This window comes from Neolamprologus multifasciatus, chromosome 22 (genome assembly GCF_963576455.1).
Source record: "Neolamprologus multifasciatus chromosome 22, fNeoMul1.2, whole genome shotgun sequence".
In the NCBI taxonomy this organism is placed as follows: Eukaryota; Metazoa; Chordata; class Actinopteri; order Cichliformes; family Cichlidae; genus Neolamprologus; species Neolamprologus multifasciatus.
Window position 1 is genome coordinate 2,706,676 of NC_140459.1, and position 19,353 is coordinate 2,726,028.

At 41.3% G+C, this 19,353-nt stretch overlaps 2 protein-coding genes across 3 annotated transcripts in view; both read left to right on the forward strand.

Annotated features, from left to right (window-relative positions):
* LOC146492566 (venom phosphodiesterase CdcPDE) overlaps positions 1 to 8,587 on the forward strand; it is a 58,378-nt gene extending 49,791 nt beyond the window's left edge. The window contains exons 24-25 of the mRNA XM_085149195.1: positions 1,166 to 1,322; positions 3,880 to 8,587. Coding sequence (XP_085005321.1) covers positions 1,166 to 1,322; positions 3,880 to 4,053 — 331 coding nt within the window. The 3' untranslated portion in view covers positions 4,054 to 8,587. The remainder of the gene's footprint in view (positions 1 to 1,165; positions 1,323 to 3,879) is intronic.
* Positions 8,588 to 14,094: 5,507 nt separating this feature from the next.
* tnfrsf11b (tumor necrosis factor receptor superfamily, member 11b) lies at positions 14,095 to 18,666 on the forward strand. 2 transcript variants are annotated; one of them, XM_085149226.1, is made up of 4 exons: positions 14,095 to 14,208; positions 14,533 to 14,917; positions 15,614 to 15,790; positions 16,166 to 18,666. In XM_085149226.1, exons 1-4 carry the CDS (start codon positions 14,206 to 14,208, stop codon positions 16,498 to 16,500), a joined length of 900 nt encoding a protein of 299 aa, XP_085005352.1. In that variant the 5' UTR covers positions 14,095 to 14,205; the 3' UTR covers positions 16,501 to 18,666. The 2 variants fall into 2 exon arrangements, with proteins under 2 accessions (XP_085005352.1, XP_085005353.1); XM_085149227.1 differs by lacking the exon at positions 14,095 to 14,208 and adding an exon at positions 14,229 to 14,403.
* Positions 18,667 to 19,353: the final 687 nt, after the last annotated feature.

The window sequence follows — 19,353 nt, forward strand, 5'->3', positions numbered from 1 at the left end:
AAACACAAACTTTGTCCAAAAACCTCTCATGTTTAACTGTTTTCCACTTTTTCTTCGGTCATTTTAGCCTTTTTGTCCAGGGTGAAGGGAGTATCTGCCATCAAACAAGAAGACAGCCGCATGTAGCTATGATGGTGTTTGCTAGTTCACCTTACATGCATTAATGTAATAACGTGGTTAGCCTACTCAACGTAAATTACACACGAACAACATTAAGCTACTCACGCAGAGAAGAACGGCTGCTGCTGCATCATCATCCTCATCATTTCTGCTACACTGGCAGGGCTAGGGGCCAGGACTCTCCTCTTCGGGTTTTTGGGGGATGTTGCTAACTCCGGGTCCGATAACAGGCACCACACCTGTAGTAGGTACGGTGCATTTCTCGGCTTTTAAAAAAAACGCTATGCATCGCCAGGTGTTTCATCAGATTTGAGGTGTTACCTCCTTTGACAGTATCACAGTATCAGCTTAAAGCACTTGTTGCAGCTGCTGAGTTTGCATCTTTTGCTGTGAAGTACAGCCAGACTTTTGACCGCTTGGCCTTGGGCATTTTTAATCTGTAGCTCTGCTCTAAAAGAACGTACGTACCTGGACCCGCCTACTATCCTCGGAAACGTAAAGTGATTGGCTAGAATCCAAAGTGTATCACAGCTCAGGAAAAAAAAACACTGAAATAAAGCACCGAAATGCGCGCTGCTTTTCGGTCTGGTTACTACCGTTTATGTCAGAACCGGTGCCATCATGGCACCAGATACCGGTACCCATCCCTAAATATACATGTCAATAACTCAGATATTAATTTCCAACAGCATCAGTAACTTATAAATAGCATAACCATGACTTAAACCATGTAACTTAAAGTTACATTATATGTAACTTAGGATAAAACTGCAAACATAGCGTATGTTGCAGTGGACTACATACAGTAAGCACCTGACGGCCTAATAGGTTTTCTTGAAGTGACATCATCTACTCGTTCTGCAGTAGGATTGTGTGTTTGTTGTTCATAGATCAGGCTTGTATCTGACACCAGGAGTTCAACTGTAATTTAAATGTGTGTGACCACCACATCTGAACAACAGAGCTCTTCTGTGTCACACTGCAGAGGTCAACAGTGACTGTTGTCAGCTTGCTAATGACTGTGTGCATTTCTGTGGGACTCTAGGTTTCTTCCTGATACAAACATCTCCATCCCCACACACTACTTTATTGTGTTGGCCAGCTGCAGGGACTCTGCTCAAAGCGTGACTTCCTGTGACGGCGAGCTGCAGACTGTATCCTTCCTCCTGCCTCACAGAGCTGACAACCTGGAAAGTTGCAAAGTAAGTGTCCTGATGTCATAGTTTTTCAAAGAAAAAACAGTACCCACTTAGAGTGACCACAGCCTGAAAAATGACTGAAACCGTTTTTATTGCTCAATGTGAAACTGAATAGTCTACTATTCCTCACTCACCCCATTCACAAGGCTCCATTGTCTTCTGTTCCCGTATAGCAATAACACTTTGCTATGGCAATACAATTCATGTTTATTTGTAGACTGAGCAATGGTTGCAGCAGGTTGAAACTTATTGACTTTTTGGTTTTTTTAGTTTCCTTTTCCACCTCGTTTTTTCTTCTTCAATTGTTTCCATTTATAAACATTTACCAGTCTTGGCCAAGATACCAGGAAACTGTTGTTCGCTCCCACGTTTCCTGCTGCAGGACAAAGTATCACATTGTTTGCCATGAAATAACCTTTATATAACACTCAATGTGTGTTTCTGTTGTGTACATGGATTTGTTATATAATGTATGACATATACAGTGTTTCAAATAACGTACCGTGGTGCAGGAAAGGTAGAAGAATAAGAGGGTAAACTGGATTACATAAGTCAGACATACTGTAATGTAGTGGTTTACATATTTGCCTAACGGGCAAAAGATCTAAAATGCCTCGACTTAAAAATCTGCCTAGTGAAATATGCAGCTCTACCTTTTGAGACGACCCCTTGATGAGAAAGAGAAGCAGGAAGTAGCTCACGTTAATCAGATGTACTGAAAAAACAAACAAGAACAAACATCAGACAGATGTTTGATTCCAGCTGAGTCCAAAATTAGCTAAATATCAAGAACTGGCTTAAATATTCCTTTATGCTAATTAGCTGGCTAATTTAAGTTCAAGCAGGTCTTGCACCTCGGAGCAGTGAGGGACTTTGTGATGGAATAACATAATGTGTTACAAGCTTTTATCTCCCAAAGATAATAGAAACTATTTGTTTGTTGTATTGGCAGAAATGCTCCCAAGTTGTGTGGATGTACTTTTTACTGACAAGTCATATTCATTTGATTTATGTTGAATTATTTTGAAAACCCACAAGCTCTGGACCATGAACACAGAAACCTACTTTAAGATTGTTGTCAGAAAAGAATGACTGAATGATGAATGAAAGAACCCAGAAGTGTCCAACACTCAACCCTCTAAATAGCTTGAAAGTACGAAGTCCTTTCTTTTAATTCAATACAGTAAAATAGTGTTGATCAATTAAAATAATCAGAATCAGAAACTTTATTGTCATTGTCACAGGTACAACGAAATTAAGAATGGTCCCCGATCATTGCATCGTCCGTAGCAATATCAAAATATAAATAAAACAATAAAATTCAATAAATAAAATAGAATACTTAAAATACTAATAAGACGTAACAGTAAAACATTCACATACATCCACATACATGCTTCAGACCGTGCATAGATTAACACAAGAGTGGCGTGATGTTATGTTATTGCAGTTGGATAACAGCTGTGTTTGAGTCTATTAGTCCTTGCTCTGATTGCCCTGCATCGTCTGCCTGAGGGCAACAGTTCAAACCAGGATGTGAGGTGTCTTTTATGATGTTTTGGGCCTTTTTAAAACAGTGGATGTTGTGTAGATCTTCCAGTGTGGGGAGAGGGCAGCCAGTGATCTTTTGGGCGGTGTTAACGATCCCTTGGAGTGCTTTCCTCTGAGCCCCTGTGCAGCTAGAGTACCAAATACATATGCAGTAGGTTAGAATGCTCTCAATGGTGGCTCTGTAGAAGGACACCAGCTGTCTCTGTGTGATTTCTCAGGAAGTCTCTGTTGGGCCTTTTTCAGCAGCTCGGAGGTGTTCACACTCCAGGAAAGCTTCTCCTCTATATTGACTCCCAGGAAGCGGAAGCTTGCCACCCTTTCTACACAGTCCCCATTAATGAATAGTGGTTGAATCTCTGCCTTTTTCCTTCTGAAGTCTATTATGAGTTCTTTGGTTTTTGAAGTGTTGAGGAGGAGGTTATTGGCCTTACACCATGATGTCAGCTGCTCCACCTCATCTCCCTTGGAAATGAGCCCCACCACTGTGGTGTCGTCTGCGAATTTCACAAAAATGTTGCTGTGGTGGCGAGGAGTGCAGTCGTGTGTGTAGAGAGAGTAGAGCAGTGGACTGAGCACACAGCCCTGGGGTGAGCAAGTACTGAGACTCAGGGCTGAGGATGTGTGATGGCCAACAGGTGCTGTATGGAAGCCCCAGGTCTTGTAGCTCGGCCACCAGTTTGTGTGCAAGGATGGTGTTAAAAGCTGAGCAGTAATCCACGAAGAGCATCCGCACATAGCTACCATGCTCTTCCAGGTGTGTTACTGCAGCATGGAGTGCTGTGGCTACAGCGTCTTCCTTCTTAGGCAATAAATGAATGAAGATATAAGACATTGTTGCCAAAGATGTCCATCGTCATCATGACTCACATGACTCACAACACTCTGTTGGTACAGCTGGTACACAGCTACCGCAAACAATTTTCAAAACAGTTCCACTGTTCATAAACATGGTGAATGGTATCCATACAAAGTTATGATTTTTAATTGTTTTGCCTTTTTACTTCCACAGAGTACAGAAGCAGAATCTCAGTGGGTTGAAGATCACATGTGGTTCCACCAGGCACGAGTCAGGGATGTTGAGTGGCTCACAGGGCTGGACTTTTACCAGGGTAGCAACCGACCAGTCCCAGAGCTGCTGAGGGTGAAGACCCGCCCCACAGCAGCCATTTACAGAAAACAATAAAAGCACTCCTTTAATTATGTCATGACACTGGTAGCACTGGTCTGAGGGGATACATTCCAAGCAACGTTATTTATTTACTTTTATTTGTCAGCTCTTAATTTAGTTGTTGTTTATTCCAGTTGCTATTGTGAATCATTATTTCCCAAATTCATCAGTTTGTAAATGAATAAAGTAGAAGTTGAATGAATTAACGTTGTCGTTTGGTCTTCTCAAAACAGAAAAAAAACATCCATACTGATCCTAAAAGAAGTTATTTATAATATACAGTATTATATTCTCTCCTATCGCAGAGATGGGCAGTAACGCGTTACAAGTAACGCGTTACTGTAATCTGATTACTTTTTTCAAGTAACGAGTAAAGTAAGGGATTACTATTGCAAAAACGGTAATTAGATTACCGTTACTTTCCCGTAGGAACGCTGCGTTACTGTGTTACTAAAACCGTGATTTTTTGCGAGAATGTCTCATGACAGTGACGTAAGCGAGTGCGACGTTCGTGACAACAGCTGTGTGCAGATCAACAATGGATCATATATCGAGTGCAGAGAGAGTATGAGCGTGCAGCGTTTAAAGCGTGGAAGTACTGACCTTACTTTGAGTTTCATTCCATAAAAAGTGACAAAAACATTAGTGTCCGTTGTGCGTGGGAAGAAAACTTCTTTTTACAGCGAAAAAACCCCTAAACTTCCAAACAAGCACCGAGTAGCTACGACGTAATGGGAAACTCACAGAGAAACTCGCGGATTCTTCCACTGACCGCGGCACACCTGCACCAGGGTAACCCTCCGCCTACCCCACTCCTGCTTTACAGGTGAAAATAGAGCAACAGGACCGCTAGTCTTTGACTTTATTTATTTTCTGCTGTGTTTTACTTGCATCTATTTGAAAGACTGAGTGTAAACACAAAAAAATATTTTATTTTATGTGCTGGAATGTGCAGAAAATAAGTTTAAATATTAAACTAATTTCTTCCAGTCAGAGAATGTTGCAGATAATTAAATTTTTGCTTGATGCATAAAGTTAAAAGATTAAAACTAATAAAACAAGTTTTAAAAAGAGACTTTTCCATTTGATTACATTTTGTATGATGATTATGTAGAAAAAGTAGAATTGGGCTGAAAGATCTATCACTTTATCACCTATTCAGGTTGTAAATCGTGTTTTTAAAAAGTAACTAAGTAACTAAGTAATTAATTACTTTTGAAAATAAGTAATCAGTAAAGTAACAGGATTACTTTTTGGGGGAAGTAATCAGTAATTAGTTACTGGTTACTTTTTTCAAGTAACTTGACCAACACTGGATAAGATAAAACTTTATTAATCCCTCAGGTGGGTTCCTCTGGGAAATTTGGTTTCCAAAAAAGCACAGCACCGACAGAAGTTACAGAGTTACAGAATATTATATATATATACACACATATATAAATACAAAGACATATATAGATAAAATATACAAAGGGGATAAATAGAATAAATAGGAATAAAAATAAAAATACAAGTGAATTGCACATTTCAAGTATGGAGTCTATTGCACCGCTGATTATTAACAAAAGTATTGCACAGTGAAGTGAAGAGGCACTACAGCTTAGTTGTTCCCCCCTCCTTTGTCCTCCTGTCTCCCCTCCAGAGAGGAGTTAAACAGTCTGATGGCGTGTGGGACAAAGGAGTTTTTAAGTCTGTTGGTTCTTGTCTTTGGGAGAAACAACCTGTCGCTGAACAGACTCTTCTGGTTGTTTATGGCCGTGTGCAGAGGATGCCCAGCATTGTCCATAATGTCCAGCAGTTTCTTTAGTGTCCTTTTCTCTGCCACTGACACCAGAGTGTCCAGCTTCATGCCGACCACAGAGCCAGCCAGCCTGATCAGTTTTTCCAGCCTGGATGAGTCCTTCTTTCTTTCTTTCTTCTTCCCAGCACACCACAGCATAGAAAAGTACTCCTGCTACATCAAAATGAAGGGGTATTCCTGCCTACCTGGGAAAGTGGGTCATCCAAATTCCACTCTTCATCGGTACTGACACAGGGTAATTTCCTGCTCAGACTTCTAAGCTGTTCTCTGTTCTCAAAAGTACAAGGACAGTCTTCTAGTGAAGGACAGTAATGGGTGGAGGCGTGACTTGAAATAACCTTTACTGGTATACATCAACAGTCACCAGTGTGGTGGTCACTATTATTATTGCCTTTGAAGAAGTGCTACTGTCATCACAGGGGATTTCTCTGGAACATGGATTACTCCACAGCTCTCTGAATGTGTGAATAAGACTGCAAGTAAACATGAAAGTAGTCACTGAATGACTCGTGCTGTAAAATAGCAATTTACAAAAGCACAAGCACCTTTGAAAGAAAATTACAGTGGTTGAGGTAAAAGGATGTCGCGGTGACACCGAATCCCGAGAGCCTTTTGCCAGTAAAAAAGCCATATCGTTATGCAAGCATGCTTCGAAAACAGTAAAATGTTGTGTAACATTTTAAATGAATGTATTCGTTTACAATCCCAATGTGAGTGATCGAATACTGTACACATAATATTTATGGATTATTCTTATAATGTTATTTATATTTAAAATTTGTGATTTTTGCAAGATTAAACAAAGTTTGTCTAAAAAGTAAGACGAGAGGAAAGATTTTGGAGCAAAACTATACCGTCTCCATAGGTGGATCTAAAAACCATGGGATCAGTAACCTCAGATCCTAACTTGCACCTCTTCTTTCATCACCTCTGATTCTATGATTTAGATGTTTAGCTAGGATTCGAAGAGCTCAAATGACCTGATTTATTTTTGGTTAAATAAGTTCAACAAGATGAAAAAGGAGGTTTCCCTTAGAGAGTTTGGTTGAGGCTAACATTGTGGCATCACCGAGTTACTGCAGATTTGTGGGCAGCTCGTTCAGGATACAAACCAAGGCTGCTGTAGTGAACTGAGATCTGGTGAGAATAGTGCAGAGTACCATGAATTCAATGTCATTTCAAAGAAAGCTGCAATGATTTGACCTTTAACATGTTGCTTTTGCTAAAAGTAGCTCTCACAAATAGGTTCTTTTGAATTAACTGTTAAGGCAGGGGTGTCAAACTCAAATACACAGTGGGCCAAAATTCAAAACTGGAACAAAGTCGCAGCCTAACATTAATATTTATTGAAAAAAATCTTCCTCCAAATATAAGAATGAATCTTTTCTTATGGACTCAAACAAGTTTTGCTGAAAAGCTGAATATGGAACAAGCAAAGCTTAATACTAAACGATATATATATTAGCTGTATAATACCAGTAGGCCAGCTCTAATAGTAATTTGGCTTCGCGGGCCAAATGTAATTAGGCTGGCCAGAGTTTGACACCTATGTGCTAAGGTTTAACAGTTCCACTGAGGCTCAAAATTGATTGTCTTTAATATTTGGATGGAATTTTTTTGTAGATAATCGCTGCCCGATTTCTAGAAGCCAAGGCTGTGTCGCTAGCTATCACGTAGCACATCATTATACACCAGCTAGCCCAACTTCAGTAACCCTACAAACGTCACTGCTGTTTAGTTTCCTGTCTTCATTTATGTTGGAAGTGATAGCAGAGCTGTATGTTTGAATTTTTCTAGAAATCTCTCTGTCAGAACATGCTATATCATGTTTAGCTGGAAACTAGCGAGCTAACTTCCTGCTAACTGCTAACTGCTAACTCCGTTGAATTTAATAAATTCTGTTTTCATGGATGCCTGGATGTTAAACCTAATTGTTTAGTCAGTTTAAACTCTCAGTGATGCCGCAGTGTTTGTGTGACTTTGGGATCTGAGGTGGACGGACTTTAGGACCCAGATTACTCCACAAGGCTCCTGACTACGGCCGCCGTAATGCTCCAACAATCCCTCAAGCGGTGCGGCTCCGTAGCTTAGCAAAGTCGTACTAAGAAAATATGGTATATAGTGTCAAATCACAACAACAGTTATGTCAAGGCGCTCTATATTGTAAGGTAAACAATATAATGTTGAGAAACTCCAACAATCAGATGACTTACTATGAGCAAGCACTATGAGTGAGACGACAGCGGGAAAGAAAAATCCCTTCGTATTAAAACTTCCTTTGAAGCAAAAGACATGCTGTGGAAGAGAGCCAGAGATTAATAATAACTAATAATTAAAGCCAGAGTGGTGTATAAACACGGATGATCTGATATCGTCATGTTGGTGTTGATCCAACATAGTAAATGTTGTTCCAGGAACAACATTGCAAGTGACCAATCACATTGTTGTGACGTTATTCTTTGGCGCCAAGCCATTCGTCCATTTATGAAATTCCAATGTTGCAAGAATAATATCAATATCAAATAGGGCAGGGATAGCTCAGTAGGTAGAGTGGTTGCCCCATGGTCGGAAGGTCGGGGGTTCGACTCCACTGAACAGCTACCCTGAGGTACCCCTGAGCAAGGTACCGTCCCTACACACTGCTCCCCGGGCGCTGCAGTGGTGGCTGCCCACTGCTTCACTGGGTGAATGGGTTAAATGCAGAGGAGTAATTTCCCTACGGGGACTAACGCATACACATTTACACAATTCTGCTTAGCGTTTATTAAAGGGTCAGGGTCCGTTGATCGGCGGACAGAGGCGGTTTCTCGCAGCTTAAGTACAGTTTTTTGTTTTACGGCGGTTTTTCCTGAAGTCGCAAAAGTATGACTTCACAACATTCTGATTGGTCACTTGCAATGTTGATCCTGGAACAACATTTACTATGTTGATCTGGGAACAACACCAACACGACGATATCAGATCGTGCTATAAACACATGGTGGGTGAAAGGTGGTGAGCTCAAGCATTAGCAGCCTAAGTGTATTGCAGCATAACTTAGGGAGAATTCAGGGTCACTCGATCCATCTCTAAATATTAGCTTTGTTAAAAAAGAACATTTTAAGCCCAATCTTGTAAGTAGATTGGGTGTCTGTCTCACAAGTTCAAACTGGGAGCTGGTTCCAGAGACGACAGGCTCTTTTTGGGTGATATGGTAGTATAAGGTCATAAGATGGGACCTGACTATTTAAGACCTTGTGTGCGAGGAGCAGGATTTAAATTTTAATTCTGGATTTAATATAGGAGAAAAATGCTTATCACATTGTCTTCTATTCTATTCTAATTCTTGAGGCATTAGTTTTTACCGAATGCTCAAACTGAATCCTTTTGACTCAGTAGCCTATAAACAACGTCTCACATTTGCAATCATTTTTCTTAAGTAGTGTTTCTTAGGTTTCTTTCTGGGAAGGATTGTTTTCTATCTCATTACCTTTAAGCCACTCATACAGTTTAGACTTTAAGTATAGTGTTTAGCTAAATACACCATGACAACATGCAAGTGTCCTTACGAAGAGTCTATACAAAGTCAAAAAACAACATCACACCCTCAGTAATTACAGGGATATTCAGAAACAGGTCCAAAGCTCCTTTTTTGGCGTTATCACAGCAACAGTCACGTCAGTTTGCCTTAGGTTATGGGGTAAGGATCCTGTAATGATAGAGAAAAACTCCAGCAACCACTCATCCTCCCATGAGTTGCCTCATTGCTCATGGGACAGCAGAAAGGAGAAACTTCTTTTCAACAGGAAGAAACCTCCAGCAGAATCATTTTATTTTGATAACCTCTTGTCTTCTGTGTTCTACTTTATTTCCTTTGTCACCAGCTTAATTAGCTGTTTCAGCTGCGCCTTGTCTTCCAGGTGTTTCCTTTCTCCCTGATTACTCCATTTTTGCTCTCTTCAGTCTTTGTTAGCATTTTCCCTTCCTGTATGTCACCTTCCTACTTAGGATTTGGTTTATTTGTGTATCTCACTACATGTTTTCAATGTCTGTTATCTAATATATCTACAATTTTCAAATATTCCCGTCTTTTTTTTTGCTCACTGTAGACTTTGGCTTCCTGCTTTAATTTAGGTTAGTTTTAGGTTTATTTCTGCATCTGAATCCTCTGAAAATGTATTTCTCCTGCAAAATAACACAACTCACCTTTAGCAGGTTTAAATACCACATGTTGTTAAGTCATCGCTGTCTCATCTCTTTGTTTTCACCTGCTACAACCTGCATTGACCCTGTCAGGTTTGGTTTGGAGCTCAAATGTAAATCAATTCATTCATTAAATTAATTCAATTCAATTCAATTTTATTTATATAGCGCCAAATCACAACAAAAGTCGCCTCAAGGCGCTTCATAGATACAGAGAAAAACCCAACAATCATATGACCCCCTATGAGCAGCACTTTGGCGACAGCGGGAAGGAAAAACTCCCTTTTAACAGGAAGAAACCTCCAGCAGAACCAGGCTCAGGGAGGGGCGGGGCCATCTGCTGTGATTGGTTGGGGTGAGAGAAGGAAGACAGGATAAAGACATGCTGTGGAAGAGAGACAGAGGTTAATAACCAGCCCGTTCTCACTCCCGAGGCGTAACATGCCGACGTTTTGTCACGTCCCGCGGCGTTCCTGAGGAACGCGAAAGGAGACCTTCGGCGTTCTTATGGTACGCGGCGGGTTATGGGCGAAATCCAGTGAAATGACGCTCCCGCGGTAATAGACGTTCCAGCCCTGTATTCCAGCCCTAAACCTAACCTTATCCCTAGCCCTAACCATAACCTTTTTCCTGACCTCAACCATGACTTTAATTATGTTAAGTAGCGTGTTTCTAAGCGATTTGAAGAAAAAGAGCGAACATGTGTAGATTGAATCCATACGGTTCTCATATTTCCTCATTTTTCCGAGGTCGTCATTTAGGAATGTGGTGGGTAGCCGAAAACGTAATATGTTGACGATTTGTCACCTAGTGTAAAATGTTACGCTTTGGGAGTGAGAACGTGTTGTAATAACAGATATGATTCAATGCAGAGAGGTCTGTTAACACATAGTGAGTGAGAAAGGTGACTGGAAAGGAAAAACCCAATGCATCATGGGAATCCCCAGCAGCCTACGTCTATTGCAGCATAACTAAGGGTCACCTGGTCCAGCCCTAACTATATGCTTTAGCAAAAAGGAAAGTTTGAAGCCTAATCTTAAAAGTAGAGATAATTATGGATTACTAAATATAAGATGACCAAAAACAATCACTCTTCATTATTTATCCGTTGCCATCATGAATCCTAGGATGAAACTGCCACTGCTGGTTGTTTCAACAGGGTGAGTTGATTGAAATGATTCTATGTTACTATGGTAATGCAAGAAATCATCTTCAGTGAGTGAACGCAAAACAGTGACTATGATGGATATCCTTAGGAACAAGCCGTAGTCAAAAACACAGAATAAATTCATTTGTTTATTTTTCCAAAGACGGTGACGGAGAGAAGAGGGCATGCAGCTGTACGGAGTGGATTGCTAAACCATGGAGGAGAAGACAGATTTGTTTCTAAATCAACATTCAGTGGGGAAGTATCTGTTTTCACAGGATTATTAATTGTTGGTGAGGAGGCTACTGAAGAAAAACAAGACTCATGTGGGATTTGTGGTTCATTTAGGCAGGTCTGACACTTACATAGTATAAAAGATGAATGGAGCTCCTGTGACATCATCCACTGGTTTCTGAAGTCTTGTTACAGAGACTAGTGATTAATGCTTTCACTGTCACCAACTGGGAGATTTGAAGCCACGTACCATAAGAACTGAAATAATGGGAACGTCTCGATGTTCACCCGGTTTAGCTGGAGGACAAGTTTTGTTTGTTTTTTTTTTTAAATGGAGAAAGAATATCAACCAAAAAATAAATAAAACTCTGTTCATTGTTGTGACTGAGGGAATGAGGGTCTCATCCAGGGTTTTACAGTGCATGGCCCCATCCAGCGGCCCCTCAGAGTGAAAAACAGCCCCAAGCTCTTTATTTCAGAGAAAAGAAACACATTACATGAACGTTATAAACTGATTTGCATGTCAGTGATTGAAAGATTTATTCGATCCCCTCCAGAATGGCTGCGTGTCCATGTGGCTCACATACTACAGTCATCAGTTACATCAGGGACATTATACAGCTGCACACAGCTGGAAGGGCCAACAAGACCATCTGCACGAAGCTTGGTGAGAAGGTGACAACTGTTGGTGCGATTATTCAGAAATGAGTGTGGCACATGCAAGAATATTTAAACATAGAATTCATATTATTCATTTTGATTTCATGTTTTTCCTTATTAAGAGATTTATTGTCATGTGTTTAATTTATTATTGACCTACGTACGACTATATTTACCCTCCTGTTGTGTTCACCCTCACCTGCCTTACTTTAGTATTCTGGTCACAATTAAACAGTTTTAACAGCTCTTAAATGATCACAAGAAACATTTTTCACCACCAAATTCAGCTCAGTAGGTCATTCAGTTGGTCATTCAGTAGGCCTCCAGGGGGTCAGAGGTCGTGGGGAGGTGGACTCCCGTTCATTCACGTTTGACTGGGAACACCACAGATGTAACAAAGTTGATTAAAACACTCAAAATTCAAAGAAAGACGCGCTCATCACTTTTATATGTTCAAGCACATAGTGTGGAGGATGTAAAACTCAATATTTGAGGTTTTTTTATTTGTAAATCGCTCAGATTTGACACAACAGGAAGGTTTAATTGAGCTATTTGTGGTGTGTTTGTTGTTTAATTTGACCTGCTGTAACTTAATGTTCATCTGCTCTCATTCATGTTTGCTTCAAATAATTAGATTCAGGTGTGCACGTGAGCACAGGAGTGCTTCCTGGTCAGTGTTAGCATCAGCATGTTTTATTGGGCATACTGACTCAGAGTGAGTGTGCGTGTTTCAGTTTTACTTTGACAAGTTTAGACAGGTGTGCAGCTGAAACTAAACCTGCCAGCCTCTCTTAGCTCTTAGCTTAGTTAATAAACAATTAAAAACCTGTCTGTGCTATCTCTAGTTTCATTAAGTCACGTTTATAGACACACACTGGAATGTTCTGTCTGTGGTGATATGTAAGTATCACCATGATCTCAGGTCTAGTCTCTCACATTCCAGTGAATGAGACATCTGAAAAAGTCTCTATTTATTCGCGGTTTTAATTAAAGATCAAACGATTCATATCTTTAGGAGCAAAATGGAAAACAGAGCATCTTTTGTCCACAAGGTGTCATCACTCACAAGAAAAACGAACAGCAACAGGACCAGTGTTCTGTGGTGAAAGTCAGACTTACTGCTGGAGATGAGATCAAAGTAAAAAGAGTGATGTGAAGGTGTAAATGTGCCTCTTTTCCCCCCGTGCAGTCTGATAAGTAGTCTCAGCAGCAGCCCCACTCTTGGATTAGATTTCAAAGACACTTTGAACATTTTCAAGGAAAGAATTTGTGGCCTTGTTAACGACTACTGTGAGTTGGAATAGTTTCAAATACTGCGGGAGAACAGGATGTCTGCATGTATTCCCTGTGTCTGTGGGTTCTCAGTCCAAGACAAGCAATTAGTGGGGTTAGCTTAATTGGTAATTCTAAATTATCCATAGGTGTTCATGTGGGTTTGGATAGTTATTGGCTTTCTGTGTTAGCGTATCCAAGGTGCTCCCCGCCCTACAGCAGCTGGGACAGGGTTCAGCCCCCCCACAGACACCACCCTGAGTGTTCCGACCACCCAGCTTGTAATTTTTATTTTATACCCACTTTTATACCCGGCAGTTTGGACTGCTTCCCTAGTATCGTTTCAACGCATGATTTAGTTCATCATTAGGTAGCAAAACCAAAACATCAGGTGGGGTTAATTCATCGCACCACAGTGTGTGTATATATATATATATCATCAACGCACCTATAAAACGCGTGGGCGCAGTATTACACAACACCAACCGGAAAGAGAGAGAGAAACAACTGAACAGTAAAAAAAAAAAAAGAAGAAATAAAGAAAATCCGAGCAGCAGCTTTATTTTATTTAAAGGTTCTTCGTTCTGGTCAATGCAGCATCCGCATGATGGATAGGTAGTGTTAATACAGACATCACCCCACACCTGTATGATGATATAAAAAAATTTAAATGCAGGCTGTAAGAAGTAATTAAACTGGGGTCAAATAAAAGCCTTTTTTAAAATACAAATTACCTGGAATCTTGATGATGACGCATCTTAAAGTTGTGTATTGATACGGGGGCGTCATGTGGCTTAAATAGAGAGGAGAGGAAGCCGAAGTCCATCCTCCTGACAGAGCTGGATCCTGCTGCACATCCCAGCTGTTTGCAATGGTAGGTGACGTCGTCAGCGTCGGAGGGATTCCCTCCTCGCGCTGATCGTTGTAGAACAAGCTCGCGTGGACGCATTTATTCATTTAGTGAAGATTTTTGTTTGAGTTTGATAAAAATGTGAGGCAGACATTTTTAGCATGGAGACCTGCAGTTTTTATTTATTTTGACTACTTCTAAGAGTAGCCAATAAGAGATGTATGCATCTGTTCCACGTGTCTGTCGGACGCTTCTGTTTTCCTTTATTTGCTTTTTTCCTTCTTGGATTTTGCCGCACTTTGATGTTTCCTTGCACTCACCGTTGGTACTTTTCTCGTTTCTTTCCAGATGATGTTATCGGTGCTCTCGGTGGTGCTGCTCTCCGTTGGAGTCGACAGCGTGGCCATGACCTTTGAAAGCAGAGACCCCATCACCGGGTCGCCGGTGAGCTGTGACCGCTGCCCCCCTGGGACATACCTGCGATCTCAGTGCTCGTCCGAGAGGAAGAGCGACTGCGCAATGTGTCCGCACGGCTCCTTCACTGAGGTGTGGAACCACATCGGGAGGTGCCTGCGCTGTGGGGTCTGCAGTCACAATCAGGTGGTGAAGACCCCGTGCACAGCGGACAGAGACTGCCAGTGCCAGTGCAAACCGGGGTACTACTACAAGCCGCAGTACGATATGTGCCTCCCACACAGCGCGTGTCCACCCGGACAAGGAGTGCGGGCCAAAGGTAGAGCGCGCGGTGCACCTGCATGAGCTCAGAGCTTTCCATCACAGGGAAATGTGTTTTCTGCAGCGCATATTTTGAGGTGTCATAGCAGCAGTTAAGTTTCCTCCTATGACGCATCGAAATTGCCGCTCTGCTGTGTAAAAGGGCAACAACTCAAAATAACCTGCTTCCTGAATTATGTGCCTATTTATAGACCGGCATGTTACAACAATGACACTGTTTCTTTGACACAGATGACATCTTCAGATACTAAACATAAAGTTTCTACTCATTTGAACTAAGCAAATACAAACAGTCTTTATGACACTGTCATTCTCCCCACACTGCAAACATTCTGTGGAATTTGAATTTTGCCTGCAACAGCTACCAGTCGGTTGTCTTGGCCATCTTACAGCTTTTGGTTTTTATACTGAAAAGCCAACAAAGAGCAGGATTGCTTTAGGAAGCTGTAGGTGCTGCTTTTTTGTCAGCATCGAACTGAAGCAAGTGCACAGTCTCAGTTTGAGTTTCAAGACTGTAGTTTGCTGCCACACAGGGGCAAAGACGGCAACTACATGTATTCATTCAGGGTGCAGGACCACTGTTACACCTACTGCAAAGGGGTTTGGTTTTATTCCTTTCGATTAGCATGTTAATTGTTAACCTATCATGACTGATCTCAGGTGTCTCCATCAAAGTACTCGTTACCTTTTCCAGGTACACCTGACGAGGACACCGTGTGCCAGATTTGCTCTGACGGCACCTTCTCCGAGGTTTCCTCTGCTCATCACAACTGCACAGAGCACAAGAGCTGCAGTGGTGCAGGGCTGGGGTTGGCACTGAGGGGCTCCTCCTGGCACGATAATGTCTGTGCAAACTACAGAGATCTCAAAGGTGAGATGAGCGGTTTAAAAAGGCAAAAGGAGGCAAACGAATTTATTCAATCTGAAAAGAAACAGAAAGGAAGAAAATCTGAAAATGACGATGATTTTACAGGTGTTTATGTCAGCTCTCAGCGAGTGATCACAGACTTAAAACAAGTGTGTTCAAATAGCTTCTTCCTTCCACCTGGAACAGTTCCAGTAAATACAATAAACAGTTTCATTTTCATATCTCAAGGTGTGGAAATCACCTATAAGTCTAAGAATATCTGATGGCTTATTATCAGTCTCTATAATAATAAGAATGGCTGAATGCCTTGTTACCATCTTGCTGTCAGAGCATTGCTCCACTTCTTTATCAGCTACTGACTGTCTGTACTTTTTGCAGATGGCGCCGACTACCTCAGAGAAATCCTCCCAGCTTTTTTTGTGCACCACAACATAAATATCAAGCGGCTGCGTCGAATTGTGCACAAGCTCCCGTCTCAGGATGGGAAGAGACCGGGAAGAAACACAGAGCTGAACTCAGAGCTTCACCAACAGCTCAACGCCTGGATCGCATCTGCGACAGCAGAGGAGATTCGGAAGCTTCCGTCAGTACTGACGAACGCTGGAGCGAGCGGCGCTGGTGAGAGGTTAGACCAAAAGCTGCAAAGAGTCGACAGTCAGCTGAAAACTGAGTGTAGAGGGAATGAGGTGGAGATGGTTGATGTGCCAAAGTAGGTTGAGATTAAGAGAAAATAAATAAATATCTCATGCACAGGCACCAAAGAATCTTCCTTGTGTATTGTTCGTATTAAAATCTTTTTGTATTAGAAAGTTGCTTCGTTAGTTTAAATGCACTGAAGACAGGCTTTGGCACTTTTTGTTACCATAAACATTGGTTTCATTTGAACATTAAGATTGTTTTGTCTTTTTTTTTTTTTGGACCAATTAAAAACAGTAACCTCACTTTAGTTACAAAATGTTACATTTTTTAAATCCTTTGTCGATGATGTGCTACTAATAGTACATTTATGACTTATTTGTTACTTCTAGGATCTACTTGTTATCACTTTATAGGTTCCCAGCAAAGTGACGATGTTTCACCTGTGTGTCTAAATTAACAAGCGCTGAATTTAAAAACTCCCATTTTTATTTCTGGAAGTGAAAACAGAAATCTGCTCCAGACTTAATAAAGAGATGCTGGTATTAACCTTCACAGGAGAAAAAAATGGACCTACCTCTTTCTTTGTTGCAACGGTTCTGATCATTTCAAGGGTTTTAAAGTTTTAACAATGTGTAACAGCTTGAAATGTGAACTTTGTAATTTATTTTGCTATTTATAAGCCTGAGACGAGTAGAAAGAGAAGATGGTATAGCCTGTTAGCCATCTTTATTTTTATATGTAAAGAATGAGTTCAGTTTATTTTGAGCTGTTTTGGCTATGCTAGTCTACCTGAAGCTTTGTGTAATGCGAAATAAAATTAATATATCAAACATAAAAAGTGGCAATTTGTTTTTTTAGTTAGTTTTTAAGGTCTCTCCAGTACCGAGAGTCATTTTTGTTGCAAGCCTGGCTTCAGAGACTGTAAGAAGAAAAACTGAGCCCATCGCTTCAACATTTACAGATCCATCTGCAGTGCCAGTTATGCAAAAAAATAAGTGAAAGTGTCACTTAAAAATGTAACCGAGGTGGGTGCCAGTTTAGCTCGGTGCGTTGCATGGGCGACCACATGTCATACAGCTCGCGGCCGGCCCCACGGCCCTTTGTCACATCTCTCTCTGCCCCCACTTTCCTGTCTGCTCCACACTTTGTTTATCTAAAGTTGGGAGAAGGCTGGAGAACTGGAGCCCTCACTCGTCTCAGTTTAGGTTAGAATTCATGATTCAAACAAAAGGCCGGGAAAAGTGAAGCAGACTGTCCGTCCATCAGTTTGTGGCCTGAAGCTCAAACACAGTTGTGTTATGTGTGAGTCAAAACACACCAGCAAGCCTGCCTGTGAAAGCTTTCAAAAGCAAAAGAGGTTTTAGATGTTAATCCGATCGGGCTCCTTTGGAATAACCTTGAATGGGATATTCAGTCTGCAAAAATCCCCCCAAATAGAATAAAGACTCCCTGACAGTTATTACAAGACACTTGATTGCAACTCCTGCTGCCCAGTGTGGCACAAGCAGTTATTAGGGTTTATCACGTCTTCACAGAGGGCCACGGAGCGTTGCTGCACACGACCTTATTACAATTAAGAAGATAAATGACTGGGAAAGCCCTCCAAGTCTCCAAACCACAGCAAAGACGGGATGTTGTCAGATGGTCTGAGCAACCCACAGAGGGATACACATGCATTAATGGTCAGCCAGTGTCACATGTTTGTCAGCCAGTAACATTATTCTCTTGTGACCTTTAAACGTACTTCCCATTTCTGCTTCCAGCTTCCTTTTTTCTGACAGCTTTACAGCAGTTTAACTAAACACACACTAAAACTGCCACCCAGTGTGCCACAGCATGTCCATCATAAGAGTCCACTCATGCTCACTGGGGTTTTTTTTAGTCATGGATCACAACTGAAGCTTAAGTTCCACTGAGGAGATTTCTCCACTAATCCAAACACACACAGTGTGGTTAACTAACATGCTTACGTTCGGTCAGCCACAGTGACTGTGTGTTCTGCTGTTCAGATTATTTTGAAAGGAAAGGTTTATTTTGTTCTGTCTTTCTTTTTTATGTGGGTCACTGCAGAATGGGCTCTCCATTAGCAAGTGAGCATGAATGCTGGTGAGCTCCATAGCCTGTGTCTGTCTGTGCATGGACTCGTTTGCTGAGATAAAAGCTACGATGGCTAAAAGGTTCAGATTATGACAGAGCCCTGTGTGAAGGAGCAAAGGAGTGTAAGTAGTGCCAAAGGAGGTGGTTGGTGTGCAGGGGTGGGGAACTCCAGGCCTCGAGGGCCGGCGTCCTGCAGGTTTTAGATCTAACCCTGGGTCAACACACCTGAATCACATGATCAGTTCATTAACAGGCTTCTGGAGAACTTCAGGACATGTTGAGGAGGTAATTTAGTCATTTAAATCAGCTGTGTTGGATCAAGGACACATCTAAAACCTGCAGGACACCGGCCCTCGAGGCCTGGAGTTCGACACACACTGGAGAACTGCAACTATAAAACTGGTTGAACCAACATGCTTTATTCTTCCAGTAAGTGTGATTTCTAGTCATTTCTTTTCTCCTTACTGTTATTAGCTTATATTGCACCGCGAACCGGAGCCAAAACTCCTCGGTTGAATTCCCCGTCAAAGAAACGTAATAAAGGAAGTCCTTTTGGGTGAATAATAATTGTGCCAGTAAAAAATTCAAATATGTTCCTGGCAGGAAGACCAACATTGTAATTTATCTTCTCATAATCATCCATGTGTTTCAAGACTTATCTGAGACTTCTATTTATTATCTACAATACGACTGCAGAGGCTTTAATAGCACTCTTGTTTTTCTTTGATGTCCTCAGTTACTTTGTGTCGTGACCTTGCAAATTCCAGGAAAGCACGTTTGCAATTCTGTTCCAGGTGCATCACGTTCACTAACCTTGACTCTGTGATGCA